The sequence below is a fragment of the Podarcis tiliguerta genome, assembly GCF_965153285.1.
Source record: "Podarcis tiliguerta genome assembly, chromosome: 2".
NCBI lineage: Eukaryota > Metazoa > Chordata > Lepidosauria > Squamata > Lacertidae > Podarcis > Podarcis tiliguerta.
The window spans coordinates 9,209,758-9,226,546 of record NC_139535.1 but is presented as its reverse complement, the minus strand read 5'-3'; the positions used below and the strand labels follow the sequence as shown (position 1 = coordinate 9,226,546).

The window sequence follows — 16,789 nt, the reverse complement described above, 5'->3', positions numbered from 1 at the left end:
GTGCGCACTGATCCCTCTTGCTGTTCTGGCTTCAGGGATAGCCGTGCGAAGCCTCTTCAGGGCAACGGGACGAACGCTCCCCCTGCCCTGAAGAGGCTTGGCATGGCTATTCCAGAAGCCAGAACAGCAAGAGGGTTTGCTGCTTTTGCTGCGCAGCGATCCCTCTTGCTGTTCTGACTTCGCTTCGCTGGAGAGGCGCTGCGCAGCTTTCCCTCTCTGCACAGCACCGCTTCAGCAAAGTGGGAGCCCCTTCAATTTCTCCTCCCACTTTGCTGGAGAGGCGCGGCGCAGAGAGGGAGAGAATATTTTTTTCTTGTTCTCCTCTAAAACTAGGTGCGTCTTATGGTCTGGTGCGTCTTATAGAGCGAAAAATATGGTGATTTTGCAAGTCATGTGGTTACTACCAAGAGTAGTAAGTAGTAGTAGTAAGAGCTCTACTACCTAGAGAAGTAGGGTGGTGTGGTGTCGTCATGCTCAGAATTCCCTTGCCTGCCAATGATGAGGAAGGTGTGTGCGTGCGTGTCAAGGCAAGGCACCTCTGAGCACAATGATGTTGTGCCAGGTATTTTTGGAGATACAAGATGGACCATTTTTCTCTCCTCCCACAGTTAAGCAGCAGACCATGCTCTCTGAATAATGCTTGGTTCCCCCTGGGCTGTTATGGAATTTTGCCTCCTCCCTTTTAGGGTTCCCCCCACATATACCTTTTGTGCTTCTGCAGACTTTGAAGTTCTCCCAAGCCTGCTGATAGCTCAACGCTTGTGTGTGAGTGATGCCTTTCCGTCAGAAATCCGTACGCTGAGAAGGAGTTGAGTGGTTAAGAGTGTTCTTGCATCCATTGTAATCTCTGCTTTGGAGCTTACTGGAAACTGTCTTCTTGGTTTCCAGTGGAATTTAAGCATGCATAATATTCTCTGGCCTACATCTCAAATCTTGGAAATATTGTTGTGCTCTTGAGTGGTGAGAGACTTTGGGGATGCCTGCACCTGTTCAGAATTGGTTTCCCTACAATGAAGGGCATTGGAGATTGTGGTGTCTTTAAGATATATGGTTTAATCTCCACCTATATACAAACTGACTGTTGAATGGAGGGGCTCACAGCATTAACACCCCAACAGATCTTGGTTCTGCATTAGGTTTCCAGGGAAGCCCCAAGTCCAGCTTTGAGTCCAGCACAGAGCAATACAAGCCCCTGTATATCCCGCTTCCAGCATCAGCCAAAACTCACAAACACACAGATCCCCTTGGCCTATTCTCCTGTTGTCTCTATGCCTGCCTCCATTTGTCTCTATGGCAACAGAGCAGCCTCTTTGGACATGTCAATGGTGGTACATAACTAGACAGCTGAAGTCATTATCTTACAAAGAAAATGGTCTGACTGGTTCAGCGCCCTTTTCTGCTAGATTCTAAACTAGAGTAGCAGGCCCTGGAGGAATCCACAGATATAATCCAGACTGACCCCTGGCCCCAATCGTGTAACAATATAAATGGTTTTTGTTTTTGTTTGCTTCGTAGAATCTCCCTTTCCCGTCCTCAGGTACATCCATTTTTCAGAACTGGCTGTTCCTCCCCCCCAACCCCCAAAGTCACCCTTTTGAGATTTCCTGTATCCAAGGAATCTGAAATTGCTTTAAATTGCTCCAAATGTTCCAGGAGAGCCGAGTGACTTTCAGTTTTTCCTCATCACAGAGTGAAAAACTGCAGAAGGCAATTATCAGAGCATTTAATAGTCAAACTAAGGGACTACTCAAAATGCCGTGTGATGTCAGAGAAACATGGTGTCGTGCCAAAGGCATTCATGGCACACGGAAGGCAATTGACGTTAGAATATTTCATTGCAACAAGTATGAGCTAATCAGCTGCCTTTCTTCTGCTAAATCATCTTGATTGAGCTCTTGCACTTAAGATATCATTCCTTAGTAATCGCCTCTTTTTGAATTTTTTATTTTTTTAATTTGCATATTGTGAACTGAAGAGAGATGAGAAGCAGGCTCCTGAAAGGTAGGCTGTTCATTTTCCTCAAGTAGTTGTTTCTATACTTTCTGCCTCCGGAAAGTGATTTGCACATTCACTGCGCTCATGCTGCAGAATCTACATGCACATTGCTGAGGATTCTGGGATATGTTGCCACAGGCCTCACCATTAGCCCATGTAATGTCAAGCGCTTAGAACGTGCCACAAATGCTTCCAGGAAGTGGCATGTTGATGAAGAGGGGGTGGTTTAATAATAATAATAATAATAATAATAATAATAATAATAACAAATTTTATTTATACCCCGCCCTCCCAGCCAGAGCCGGGCGCAGGGCAGCTAACACCAATAAAATCACAGTAAAAACATAATAGGGGAAAAAGAGAAAAGGGGAAAAAACCAATTTAAAATACAGGTTAAAATGCAATTTAAAATGCAGCCTCGTTTTAAAATAGCCAATAAATCAAGACCATAAGGGGAGGGAAACATCAGGGTCAGACTGAGTCCAAACCAAAGGCCAGGCGGAACAGCTGTCTTGCAGGCCCTGCGGAAAGATGTCAAGTCCCGCAGGGCCCTGGTCTCTTGTGACAGAGCATTCCACCAAGTTGGGGCCAGTACTGAAAAGGCCCTGACCCTAGTTGAGACCAATCTAACCACCTTGCGACCTGGGACCTCCAAAATGTTGTCATTTGTGGACCTTAAGGTCCTCCGCGGGGCACCCCTTCTTACACAGGAGATCCAAGCCAGTGGCAGAGGGTCAGGAAGGCTAGAAGCAGTTGCTACTCAAAGGCAGGCAGCCGTCATGAAAGGGGCAGCCAAAATTATCAAGGGAATGGAGTGCCACCCCCATGGGAAATGGTTGCAGAGTTTGGCGCTTTTTAGAGAAAAGGGGTGACATCAAAGGCAATTATAAAACGTTGCACGGTGCACAAACAGTGGATGGAGAAAAGCTTTTCTCTCTCATAACATTGGAAGTCGTGGGACCATCCAATGTAGAGGAGCGTGGGCAGATTTGAGACAGACGAAAGGAAGGCTTTCTTCACACAGGGCATCGTTGAAAGGATGGAAATGGTTTCAATGGGAGGCAGCGATGGCCACCGGCTGGGACGGCCTTAAAAGACAACTGGACAAATTCATGGAGGAAGAGAGGGCTGTCGATGACTGCTCACCATGATGGCTATGCTCTGACTAGGGGGACGAGGCTAGTTCCCTAAAGGGTCCAAGAACACTCCTGACACCTTCTCAAAACCCACCCAGCTTTAGAGAAGCAGGCCGTCAGCAAAGTCTAGGCAACACGATGACCATGTACATACGCGATAGACAATATTTTATAGAATTCCTTCAAACCATAACAAGTCATAAACCCATCTCATAAACTGCTCCGTGACTACATTATTACATGAGCCCTGTCCCACAGCATTTGATATTTTCATTTGCATACATTCATTCGAAATAAGATGGGTTTATGAAGCAATTCTATATCCTCCCACCACACTGACGAAGAATTCTGCGAAACAGTAGTCAATATCCGGAATCACTGTTCAGTGTTGGACATCATATTTGCTGAATACACAAAGCTTCACAGCTTGTCTTTCATCATCGTACAAAGTCTGGTCTTTCATCATCGTACGGAGATTTTCAGAGGCTTTGAGACTAAAGATTTCATTTTGGACTTGTTATGGTTTGAAGGAATTCTATAAAATATTGTCTATTGCGTAATGTACTGTTAGGATATAGTTCCGTTCCACCTTTAGAACAGGCATGTGGAGTTGTTGTATGTCACATGTCTGCTTACTTCCAGCACAGTCTGCTGGGAACTTCCGTTGTATATAGCTTTTGCCTATGCTGTTTGCTTGGACACGAAGGGAAGCAGACATGTTTTTTTCCTTTGTCCTGGTGCTGAATAAACGCTTGTAAATATGCTTACATATGCCTCTGTCCGCTACTTCCGTTGCAAAGAGTTCTTATCTCTGCTGGCTTGCGTGCTCGGTCTCTAAAGGTCTCTGAGTCGCAGTTTTTGATGCTGTTCTGAGAATCGGAGTTCGCCCGGCTGCCGGCCAGAGGGCTGGAGCCAGCTGGGGGCCTGCCAATTGCCCCTGTCTCCCCGGACGCATCCCAACATGTACATGGTCATCGTGTTGCCTAGACATTGCTGACGTTCTCTTTGCAACACAGGGGTTTGTTTGGTTACTTAGGGAAGGAGGCAGCAGGGCTCCAGCATCCTGCCAGAGACCTGGCGTCTCCTTCTCAAAGCCCTGGAGGCTTCTGTTCAGCTTCGGGAGGGAGGCACGAGGCTCATGCATGCTTGCTGTGTTCCCCTACGAACCATTTCATCACATGCCACTGGCTCTGCCTCCAATATGCTTCTGGAAACAGCAGGAGGAGGGAGGGCTGTTCTTGTGCTCAGGTTGCAAGTGTGGGCATCCTAGTAAAGACATCTGGTTGGCCAGTGTGAGAACAGGATTCTGGACTACATGGCCCTTGGCTTGACCCAGCAGGCTCGCTCTGCTCTTATGTTCAAGTTTATGGCAAAGACGTGAAAAGCAAATCCATGTTTAATGTTGTGGAGCTGGCAGGCAAACGACTGATGAAGTTGCCAGATCACAGCATCTCTCCACCAGTGAGGATCTCCCTCTGAAATGTGAAAATTATTTGAGATTCCAACTGCCTTGAGCTTTGCAGGGAAAGCACCTTTTACATGTGGTGAATAACTGAACGCTACTTTGCAGATGGGAAGAGGAGGGGCCGTGGCTCAGGGGTCTACTTTGCATATAGAAGATCCCAGGTTCAGTCCTGGTGTCTCTGTTGGAATGTGTGCGGGGAGATGGGGGCAGTTGGCAGGCCCCCGGCTGGCTCCAGCACATCGGCCAGCAGCCGGGCAAACTCCGGTTCTCGGAGCAGCATCAAAACTGCCTCAGAGACCTTTAGAGACTGAGCACACAAGCCAGCAGAGATAAGAACTCTTTGCCACAGAAGTAGCGGACAGAGGCATATGTAAGCATATTTACAAGTGTTTATTCAGCATCAGGACAAAGGAAAAAACATGTCTGCTTCCCTTCGTGTCCAAGCAAACAGCATAGGCAAAAGCTATATACAACGGAAGTTCCCAGCAGACTGTGCTGGAAGTAAACAGACATGTGACATACAACAACTCCACATGCCTGTTCTAAAGGTGGAACGGAACTATATCCTAACAGTCTCCAGGCAAGGCTGCCAGAAACCACAGAGAGCCGCTGCCGGCCAGTGTTGGCAATACCAAGGCTGTGTGTACACGATTCCTTTGGTGCACCTTTGAAGCACATTTCCTCCCTCAAAGAATTTTGGGCACCGTTCACCCCTGGCGGTTACAATTCTAATTATGTTATTTGTTTATTTCATAAAATTTGTATGCTACCTGAATGTAGAAAACCTCAAAGCAGTTTACAATTCCCAGCAATGCTTGACAAACCTCAGTACTCGGCAGGGCTGGCCTGTCCATGATGCCATCAAATGCCATTTAAAAAAAAAAAAATATATTTTGACTACGTCAGACCAACACGGCTACCTACCTGAATCTAGTGCTCTGAATGTATTTTATAGGTGTAATGCATACTCAGCCTGAGCTAGACGGAGCAATGGTCCAACTTAGTACAAGGCAGCCTCCTGTGTTTCAAAAGGAACTCGCCTGCCCCAGCAGCCTTTTCCAGTAAATAAGCACCGTGGAAATCCATAGGACTGGCTGACTCAATTAATAATAATAATAATAATAATAATAATAATAATAATAATAATAATATTTCTACCCCACCCATCTGGCTGGGTTTCCCTAGCCACTCTGGGCAGCTTCCAACAAAAGATTAAAAATACATTAAAACATCAGTCATTAAAAACAGGGCTGCTTTCAGATGTCTTCTAAATGTCATATAGTTGTTTACTTCTTTGGCATCTGATGGGAGGGTGTTCCACAGGGCAGGCGCCACTACCAAGAAGGCCCTCTGCCTGGTTCCCTGTAATCTCACTTCTCACAGGGAGGGAACTGCCAGAAGGCCCTCGGCGCTGGATCTCAGTGTCTGGGCTGAACGATGGGGGTGGAGACGCTCCTTCAGGTATACTGGGCCGAGGCCGTTTAGGGCTTTAAAGGTCAGCGCCAACACTTTGAATTGTGCTCAGATACATACTGGAACCAACCTTTGGAAAGGACTTAATGTGAAAACCCTGTTAAAGCCCCTTGGAAGTTATGAGAGACGCTCCTCCTCCTTTCCCAAACCAGCTCCACCATTAGTGTGTTAGTGCTGGTGGAAGGCTGCCCCAGCTTTGGTTGCAGTTTCACCATTTCTAGAGAAAGACGTTGATGGGATGTTCGTTGGCAACAACACCCTTTGAGCTTAATGCCCCTGTGACTGTATTGATTGATCGACTGGGCATCCTCTGAGCCAGAAGAACCTCCCCTGATCCCTGATCTGTGAGGGTTCCCTTTGTGTCTTCAGAAATGAGGGAAATGCTCTCTGCACTGGCTTAGGGGCAAAGGTAGAAGTCTGTATTGGAAAGAGATGCCAAGGTTGAGCCCCAATGGAAAGTGCAAGTGTCTGTCTGTCTGTTTGTCTGTCTGTCTGTTGTGCTTTCAGCTTTTCCTCAAAGTCTGTCATCAAGGCCACATCTCACGAACTCAGAGAAAACATCAGGAAAAGGTTACTGACTGCATTGAATGGCAATTATACTGAGAAGCCTCTTTCAATGGAATCTAAAGATGTCGCTGTCGTTTACTTTGGTAATGTATCCATCGGATTTAAGCTGTTAAATCGAGGTTGGCTTATTTGTGCTGTTTCATACAGTGTTGCATGGATTGATTGATTGATTGATTGATTGATTGTGTGTGTGTGTGTACAGTGGTACCTCAGGTTACAAACACTTTGGGTTACAGACTCCACTAACCCAGAAATAGTACCTCGGGTTAAGAACTTTACCTCAGGATGAGAACAGAAATCGCGTGGCGGCAGCGGGAGGCCCCATTACCTAAAGTGGTACCTCAGGTTTCAGGTTAAGAATGGTCCTCCGGAACGAATTAAGTTCGTAACCAGAGGTACCACTGTATTTACTTACTGTGGAGGTTACTTCTAATGCATTTTTCAGTTTAGCAATTTTATCTGCTGCTCAACCCCTCAGCTTCTAAGCGCTTTACAGCAGAAATGCGGGTGGGGATATAATACAGGAATACACTGCAGAAATCAGTTAAAAGTTAAGCACAAAACCAGGGGGGCAAAAAGCATTATTTGAAATGCCTGCTGAGAACATACAGTTGTTAGACTTAAGGCTTGTTTGGTTTGTTGTGAGCCACTTTGGGCACAATTTCTGTGGGAAAGTGACACATTAGAAAACAGATGGTGGTGGTTTCTTAATCCTGACCATCCCCCAAGGAGCGCAAAACAGCACACCCAGTTTTCCGTTTTCTATTCTTACAACGATCCTGCGCGGTAGGCTAGGCTGAAAGATGGTGAACAGCGCAAGATGACGCAGTGAGCTTTGTGGCTGGGAGGGGATTCGAACCCGGCTGTCTGTGGCCTCAAGGCTCAGTTGAACCGCGGCCAGGTGAGTGGTGCAGCCCTGCCACAACATCTGCTGCTGTGAGCATGCCAGTTTCTGCACCCCGCTGGCTCGATAAAGAAATTGCTGGGTTGCAATTTTGCACTTTGTGCCCTCAAAGGAAAAGGTAAACACAATTTTCATTGTGGTGGGTGTGAGCAGTGCCCTGGCCAATATAAATCTCTGTGTATGAAGAGATCTCTTTACCATCTCCTGGTAAATTAACTGTTGTATATATACAGTGGTACCTTGGTTCTCAAATGCCTTGGTACTCAAGTGCCTCAGTTCTCAAACACCGAAAACCTGGAAGTAAGTGTTCTGTTTTTCAAACGTTTTTGGGAAGCCGAACGTCCGATGCGGCTGTTGGCTATTGTTTCCGGGGCACCTGCACCAATCAGAAGCCGCACCTTGGTTTTATAACAATTCGGAAGTCAAACGGACTTCCAGAATGGATTGCCATATTTTTCGCCCTATAGGGCGCACCGGCCCATAGGACGCACTTATTTTTTTGGGGGGGAGAATAAAGGGGGGGAATTATCCCCCCCCCCGAGCCCCAAAGAGCAAAGAAGCCAGGATAGCAAGCGGGATGCATCCCACTTGCTGTCCTGGCTTTGTTTTTAGCCTCGGGGCTGGGGGTCTTGGAGCGAAGGCGAGGTTGCGCCCCCCGACCCCATCCCCCAGAACGGGACCCAGAGCGATGGCAAAGTTGCGCACAACCTCGCCATTGCTCCCGGAGCTTGCCGGGCTGAGGGGATAGCTTCCCTAAGCCTGGAGAGCGAGAGGGGTTGGTGCGCACTCTCTCCAGGCTTCCACGAAAAGCCTGCATTCGCCCTATAGGAAGCACACACATTTCCCCTTCATTTTTGGAGGGGAAAAAGTGCGTGCTATAGGGCGAAAAATACAGTAAGTTTGGTGCTTTTGTTTTTGCTACCCATTTTGCATTTTTGTTTCTGAGGCTATTTTGGTTAATTTGTTTTTGTGACTGTGTGGAACCCTGTTCAGCTACTGATTGCTTGATTGTGTGACTATGGAAATGAATAAAAGCCCCCCATCCAAATAATGGCTATCGTCAGTGCAGTTAAGGAAAAAAAATAATTTTAATTTTTGTCATCTACAATACTGTCTTATTTATTTTATAGTACAATATATTGATGATTGCTTTCATTTTATGGATCAATGGTCTTGTTATATAATAAAAATCATGTTAAATTGCTGTTTTAGGGGTTGTTTTTAAAAGTCTGGAATGGATTAATCCGTTTTGCATTACTTTCTATGGGAAAGTGTGCCTTGGTTTTGGAATGCTATGGTTTTGGAACGGACTTCCGGAACAGATTAAGTTTGAGAACCAAGGTACCACTACATATGAAGAGATCTCTTTACCATCGCCTGGTAAATTCACTGCTGTATATATACAATTCAATAGCAGTATACTGTGGATGCGATGGCAGTTTTAGAAGGGAGTTAAGACAAATGCATGCAGGGCTGGACTAACCGCTATCAGCCATGACAGCTAGAATCTCCACTTTTAGAAGCCGGCTGCCACTGATTGTTCATTTGTTGGGCAGCAAAACAGTGGGAAGGGCTCTTGCCTTCATGCTCTGGGGGTTGTTGGGGGAAAGGATGCTAGATTGGCTGGGTCCAGTGGAATTGGCTCTCATTGTCTTCTCTTGCTCCAAGACCCAAAGCCGTGCTCTCAGCACACACCGCCATCCAAATACAAGGGGACCTACGATTGGCCGGAGACAGCTCCTGCCACTGTGGCATCTCAGCACTGCAAGATGAATGGAGACCAATTTGCTACCAGAGCGTGGTGAGTTGTAGGTCCTTCTCTCTTCTTCCTCAACCTCAACACATTTCACCTGTATGAATGCATTTATACCTTTCTGTGAAGGTTCATAAGGCAGTTTACATGAAAGCAACAGCGCTTTCAAGGCCTTTTACAAGACAAGATTAAAAAAAAAAATTACTAAGTTTTCCATTTTAACAATCCAATAAAAGCCACATTAAAAAATTCCAAATTATAAAATAATTGAACGATCCAAATTTTATACCAAATTATAAGTCTTTGGTTGACTTCCCATGCTCTGAGGTTCAGGGAGCAATGATCTCACTCACAATTTTGCTGCTTCTCTTAATTAGTCCAGGTAGTTCCAATAAGACATTCCGATATTGATCCTTCATTTGTTTTTAACAGCCTCTGAGTTCGTCTAGCAGGCGGATTAGACCAATATAGTATGATTCTGTGTGGAAAAAAATCCTTCATGTTTATTTTCTTTGTTTACCTCTTTCTTCTCCAACAATCTATCCGTGGCAATTCACTTTCACTTCTCACTCCTGTAAATTCCACTGTAACACATCCCAAGCTGGAGGAAATCTGGCTTTCCGCTATTTGTACCAGGCATATACCGTATTTTTCCGCGTATAAGACTAGGTTTTCCCCCTAAAAAATAATGTCTTCCCCCCATTTTCTTAAATCTGAGTCCCCCAAAATAGTCTTATACTTGGGGGCGTCTTATAGATGGAAAAATACGGTATCCAAACTTCTTTGTTTTATCTCCTTCCAAGACAAATAAGCCTGTACTTTAGCTAGAAACCATAATTTCCATTGCCTATTCTTTTATTGATCCGTTAAAAGTAATTGCAAAATTCATAAACCAATTCCACACAGTTAATTCTGTAGTTAAACCTTAATCATAACAATAATGAAGTAATCTTTCTTTTAGGCAGTCAGTCCTTCCAGGGATATTTGCCAAGTAAGATAGCAAATGGAAAATATAACAAAAGGAAATAATGGAGGCTCACCCCACTTCCGTTCCGACATACCAGTCCCATGATGATAATCCTTCTTCCACTCAAATCCTTTGGTACCCGAATGGCTGAATCAGTTAGCAGAATTCTTTATCTCCCCTCGCTCAGAGCATGCCCGTTAATTAAGTCCAAATTTCATCTTCAAAAGCAAGTGTTTGTTGCTCATGGCGACAGCTTTGGAGAGTTGCCAAAGAAATGCATGGTGCTTTACACCCAACCCCCCCAGCCCCCTCATTCCTTCCAGACTGGGAGCAAGTGTTGGGCTATCTGTGGGTGGAGCTGCCCCCCCAACCCTGGGGGGTTTGGGAGGGTGATTACTCCCATCTCATCCTCAAAATATTCCGTGTGAGACAGCTCTGATGCAATGGGCAGCCGTTCGCCATGGCCGCCAAACAGGAAGACAAGATTAAATGCATAGACTCATTGGAGTTGGAGTCATCCAGTCCAACCCTCTGCAGTGCAGGAATCACAGCTAAACAATGCCTGACAGGTGGCCATCCAATCTCGGCTTCGTAACCTCCAATGAAGGATGGTCTACCATGTTCTGAGGTTCTGCCTTCCACTGTTGAACGGCTCTTAACTGTCAGAAAGGTCTTCCTAATGTCGAGCTGGAATCTCCTTTTTTGTAACCCGAAGCCATTGGTTTGTGCCCTACTCTCCAGAACAGAAGAAAAGCTTGCTCCCTCTTCCATGGGTAGGTCCCTGAGATATTTTAAGATGGCTTTCATCATGCATCTATGCGACGCACCTCTGTGCTCTCTGAAGCCTGCGACTGCTATCCTTGTTCCCCAGGCCCAGAATGATACAGCACAGTTCCTGATAGTCCTGCTTAAATAATAAGAATAAGAATAAGAATAATAATTTATTATTTATACCCCACCCATCTGGCTGGGTCTCCCCAGCCACCCTGGGCAGCTTCCCAAAAAGTAATAAAATACAGTGGTCTGTTCAACATTAAAAGCTTCCCTAAACAGGACTGCCTTCAGATGTCTTCTAAAAGTCTGATAGTTGTTCTTCTCTTTGACATCTGGTGGGAGGGTGTTCGACAGGGCAGGTACCACTACCGAGAAGGCCCTCTGCCTGCTTCCCTGTAACTTGGCTTCTCGCAGCGAGGAAACCGCCAGAAGGCCCTCGGCGCTGGACCTCAGTGTCTGGGCAGAACGATGGGGGTAGAGACACTCCTTCAGGTGTACTGGACTGAGGCTGTTTAGGGCTTTAAAGGTCAGCACCAACACTTTGAATTGTGCTTGGAAACGTACTGGGAGCCAATGTAGGTCTTGCAAGACCAATGTTATGTGGTCTTGGTAATGCATGCTCTTAATTTCTCTTGGTTTCTCTTTCTCTCCTTTACATTTTGAAGTGTGATTAATATCAACACGGGAAATGCTTATTGGAGGAGACAAAACCTGACTGTGTGCCAGCTGGTGCAAACGCTACCTAATACTATCATGGAACTGAAAAACATGACCATCACAGTGGGTAAGTGGGTTTTCTTTGCTTGACATACAATCATAGAATTGTAGAGTTGGAAGGGACCCCCGAGAGCAATCCAGTCCAACCTGCTGCAATGCAGGAACCTCAACTAGATAAAATATGGCAGATGACCATCTAACCACTGCTTAAAAACCTCCAAGGAAGGAATGTCCACCACCACCTGGGAGAGACCATTCCGCTGTTGAACACCTCTTACTGTCAGAAAGTTCTTCCTGATGTTTAGTTGGAATTTCCTCCTTTTTTTGTAACTGAAAAATTGGGATACGGGTCCTACTCTGCGGAGCAGGATAAAACAAGCTTGCTCCATCTTCCATGGGACAGCCCTTTAGATATTTGAAGATGGCTATCATCAGGCTTTTGTTGGGAAATCTGAATACGTGCAGCTACTCACACAGAGTCAATTAAGGTTTGGCAGACAGCCAGAAGGCAATCTGAAGGAGTAAGTCTGCCTGGTGATAACAGAGGCATGGAGACAGCTCCCTGATTGGTCAAGCTCTCTCTGAGGAATGATAATTAATGGCCTACTAACTGGAATTAGTCCAGTTAGGAATCAAGGAGGAATGATTTTAGCAAACCCCGGTGGTCATAAACAGCAGTAAACAGGAGAGGGAGGATGGCATGGAAAGATAGGCATCTTTTTCATCTCCTTGTGAACTCTCTTCCTGGCCCTAAGATTAACAAAACCAAGAGAAGCTAAATCAAAGCTACCTAATATCTTTATGCCTGGTGAAGCAACCAGCAACTGGTCTGTGTACGTGACTTGTCAAGCAAGAGAAATAGGACAGAGATGCCGAGGCGTGGATTGATCAGAAATCATATCAAATGGCTCAAGCCCAGTCAACGCAATGCTTTCATTTCTGACGCAAATGGCTTGCTCCATATTTTTATAATTCCTCATAGCAACCCCACCTGATCACTGCAGCTTTCAACTTTGCTAGGAATCTGAACTTGTGCTCACTTCATGAGTGTGGCTCTCTGGGGGTGGGGTGAACAAGGGGTCCACGTTCTTGGGTGCCCTGCCTGTGGCCAAGCTCACACAAGGTTTGGGAGGATGGAAATCCAGCAAGGAGCCTTGGGATAATGGTGAGAGCCTTAAAAATGTGGCCGGGGTTGCCTCACCCGTTCACGGTCAGGAGCCACAGACCAGAGAACAAGGTCTTTCAGGTCCCTGGGCAAGGCAACTTGTTCAGACAGGGTTCTAGATCTTTATAAGCCTATATCCTTCCTTGACTACCATTCCCAGGTCGAGAGAGAAAGAGAGGCATGTTGGTCCCCATACCAATACAGTGGTACCTCGGGTTACAGACACTTCAGGTTACATACGCTTCAAGTTACAGACTCCGCTAACCCAGAAATATTACCTCAGGTTAAGAACTTTGCCTCAGGATGAGAATAGAAATCGTGCTCTGGTGGCGCAGCGGCAGCCGCTGGAGGCCCCATTAGCTAATGTGGTCTTCAGGTTAAGAACAGTTTCAGGTTAAGAACGAACCTCCAGAATGAATTAAGTACTTAACCCGAGGTACCACTGTACCAATACCAAGTAGTCTCCTGGTGATGCCTTCATTCGTGAGGAAGAAGAACCTACTTGCATTTTTTTTTTCTGTTGCAGAAAACGCTGAGGAAGTGGCAGATCTCATTTTGATTCTGCTGAATTCTTCTACGCTGAGTAAGGAAAAAATCGAGGTCCTTGTGAGCAAGCTCACTGAAATTGCCAACTGTGAGGAGATCAGCGAGGCGCTGGGGAGGAAAGCATTACAAATAATAGATATCATTCTGACACAGGCAACCAACGCTCAGGGCTTGCAAGGACAGATCAACAGGTAAGGGGTCTTGCCAGAGAATCAGTTGCTACCCACACAGGAAAGAAGGATCCTTGTGTGACTTTAAAGTGTGGATAGGACAGCCGAGGAGAGCCAGTGTGGTGTAGTGGTTAAGAGCGGTGGACTCGTAATCTGGGGAACCGGGTTCGCGTCTCCGCTCCTCCACTTGCAGCTGCTGGGTGACCTTGGGCCAGTCACACTTCTCTGAAGTCTCTCAGCCCCACTCACCTCACAGAGTGTTTGTTGTGGGGGAGGAAGGGAAGGGAGAATGTTAGCCGCTTTGAGACTCCTTAAAGGGAGTGAAAGGCGGGATATCAAATCCAAACTCTTTGCCCAGCTGCTTATTCTCCAGGGTTTTTTGTGCTCCCGCTCCCATTTGCCTCTGACACCTATCGGCCCCCACATTATACAGCCATGCTGGCTGATGGGAGTTGTAGTTCACAAACATTTAGAGGGGACAAGCTTTGCAAAGCCTGGCTAGGGGATTTAATACTCTCTTGTATTAACCCCTTCCCCCCAAACCCAACATTCATAAAGGAAACTTTGTCAGGGAAGGGCTAGTGTAGGAGGGCCCTCCTTCATGGCATGCAGTCTACATGGAGGGAGTCTGGATCTCACAGCATGGTCCTTTCAAGAGGAACTTGTTCCCCGCAGCAGTCAAAGGCATCTCTCCCAGCCAGCCTTCAGCCAGCCTGCCCAAGATGGATCTCTCTCTTGCTTCTCTCCTTCTTCTTCCCAGCACACCTGGCTAAAGACTCTCTTTTCCTGTCACTTCACACCCAGTTACCCTGGCAACCTTCTTTCTCCCAGGCCCAAGATCCTCTTAGAAGGGCCAACATGACTTTTTGTCACGTTAATGTCTCTAACCCCAGGTGAGGCCCTGGCTTTGAAAAGAAGCTTAGCCTGTACTTTTCCACTGGCCTCCAATCTTCCCTTCACTACTCAAAATAATCAAAATCCCTACCATTTATTAATTTCTAGGGTTAGGGGGTTCCCCACCCCCCAAATCCATAACACTATAGTGGGCACAACAGAAACCTGTTGGAATGGAGAGAACCAGTTATCTCTGGATGCAAACTTTTTAAGAAGAGCAGAGAAGGGTGTACCGGAAGTGGTGTCACCCTGTATGTTAAAGGCAGATTGAATCCTGCAAGCTAGGAACCCCCAAAGGGACAAAATCCTCCACAGAATCATGGCAGGTGGTGAGCCCAAGCCCCAAGAGGAGTGGAAGCGCTATCATCCCCCCCTGGTGAAAATGCTCAGAATGGGGGAGGCAATTGAATCAAAATGCTTCAACTTATTTAAAGCTGGCTGGCTGTGGACCAAATCAATTTTGCCAGCCAGATTCACTCCAAGGGCTGCTGGTTCAACCCTGGACCTAAACCAATCTCATGGTAGAGGGATGAGTTTGGGATATGGAGGCGGTGCCTAAAATTGTCAGGGTCTTTGAAATGCAATGTGGGATCCTCGGCCTCTCATTTTTTAACACGTGGGAATCAAACATTATGTTGGGGGGCTGAAAATAGACTATAGACTTGCCGAATAAAAAGTGCTGGGTTGTGTCGTGATTCTCCGCACAGCGTTCGCCCTCCTACTGTAGCCTGCCAAGCTGTAGCGATCTGAGCTTTTACACAGCACCTTTTCTCTAGTTAAATTAAGCTGTTTTTTCACATCAGGGTCATAGGCAGGACGGGCAGATTGCTAGGGCAGCGGAATCCAGACAAGGGGTGTGTGGGCTGCTCTATCCCCTCCCCTTCACCCTTAGGACAACCAGATCCAAGATGCATGCAAGAGCATGCAAGCACTTACTAGGAAAGTAGCTTCCAATTGCTACAAGCCGAACTGAAAAATCTGAAGGCTGCTTCCAAACCAGGACCAAACAAGTGTCTTTTTTTTGTTTGTTTTTGTTTCTCGCTTCAGGACCTTTTTGGGCAGCAGATGGTGTGAACAACTGTGAAACTGGAGGCAGGCTTCCTAATGCTAGGAGGAGACATGATTTGCTTTTGTCCTCCATTTGCCCACTTAATTCAGTGAGAGTATCAGAAGAGACTGGCTGCTGGAACAGGCAATGGCCCATCGAGTCCAGCAGCCTATTCTCACAGGGGTAGTAGTAATAATAATAAATAATAAATAATAAATTTATCCATCCATCCATCCATCCATACATACATACAGGTAAATGGTGAAGGGACAACCTGACCATTAGGTCCAGTCATGGCCAACTCTGGGGTAGCGGTGCTCATCTCGCTTTATTGGCCAAGGGAGCCGTGTACAGCTTCCGGGCCATGTGGCCAGCATGACTCGCTTCTGGCAAACCAGAGCAGCTCACAGAAACACCGTTTACCTTCCCTCCAGAGTGGTACCTATTTATCTACTTGCACTTTGACATGCTTTCGAACTGCTAGGTTGGCAGGAGCAGGGATCAAGCAACAGAAGCTCACCCTGTCACGGGGATTCGAACCGCTGACCTTCTGATCGGCAAGTCCTAGGCTCTGTGGTTTAACCCACAGCGCCACCCGCGTCCCACGTATGTTGGTGTAGTAAGGACCAAATACATGGGTCGATAATGAGAGAGAAGGGGATCCCACGGTCTAGTTGTGAGAGCCATAAAACAAAGCTCACTTGTTTTGTTCCCTTTGTTGTTTAGCATTTTAAAGGTTCTGGAACAAATAGGTTTCAAGCTGAACTTCAGTGGGAAAAGTGAGTCCATCGTTCTCCCAAGGCTGGCTTTGGCTCTCATGCGCCCAGATCCCGTGAATTTCAAGGGAGTTGCTTTTGGGGTCATATCCTATGACTCTGCAATGGATCCACAGGTAAGAGGCCCTTCTTTTGACTCTGTCCTTCTGCCCCACGACCAGTTCCCGCCAGGTACAGAGGGTTGCTAAGTCAAAGTCTCCCACTCTTCCAGTGATAAATGGGGTGAAAATGGGCTTTGCTCTCTGGACTGTGGCTTAGATGTACATAGGGAACTTGGAAAGGCACACAGGTGTGAGGAGGATGACGATATGTGACCATCTGTAGTTTTGTCTGGAGGTGACTCTAGCCCCCTGTTATGTACTGAAGTTCTCACCCTGGGCCAGCAGGGGGATACTGTAGATAGTTATGCAAATGAAGGATCGAAAGTGACATTCAGTGA

At 46.4% G+C, this 16,789-nt stretch overlaps 1 protein-coding gene across 2 annotated transcripts in view; it reads left to right on the top strand.

Moving 5' to 3' along the window:
- The window catches only part of LOC310670174 (adhesion G-protein coupled receptor G4-like), a 39,628-nt gene that overhangs the window by 3,214 nt on the left and 19,625 nt on the right, over positions 1 to 16,789 (top strand). For both annotated transcript variants that reach the window (XM_083424986.1, XM_083424985.1), the window contains exons 4-9: positions 1,976 to 2,001; positions 6,577 to 6,719; positions 9,209 to 9,341; positions 11,700 to 11,818; positions 13,443 to 13,653; positions 16,301 to 16,466. In XM_083424986.1, coding sequence (XP_083281112.1) covers positions 1,976 to 2,001; positions 6,577 to 6,719; positions 9,209 to 9,341; positions 11,700 to 11,818; positions 13,443 to 13,653; positions 16,301 to 16,466 — 798 coding nt within the window. The remainder of the gene's footprint in view (positions 1 to 1,975; positions 2,002 to 6,576; positions 6,720 to 9,208; positions 9,342 to 11,699; positions 11,819 to 13,442; positions 13,654 to 16,300; positions 16,467 to 16,789) is intronic.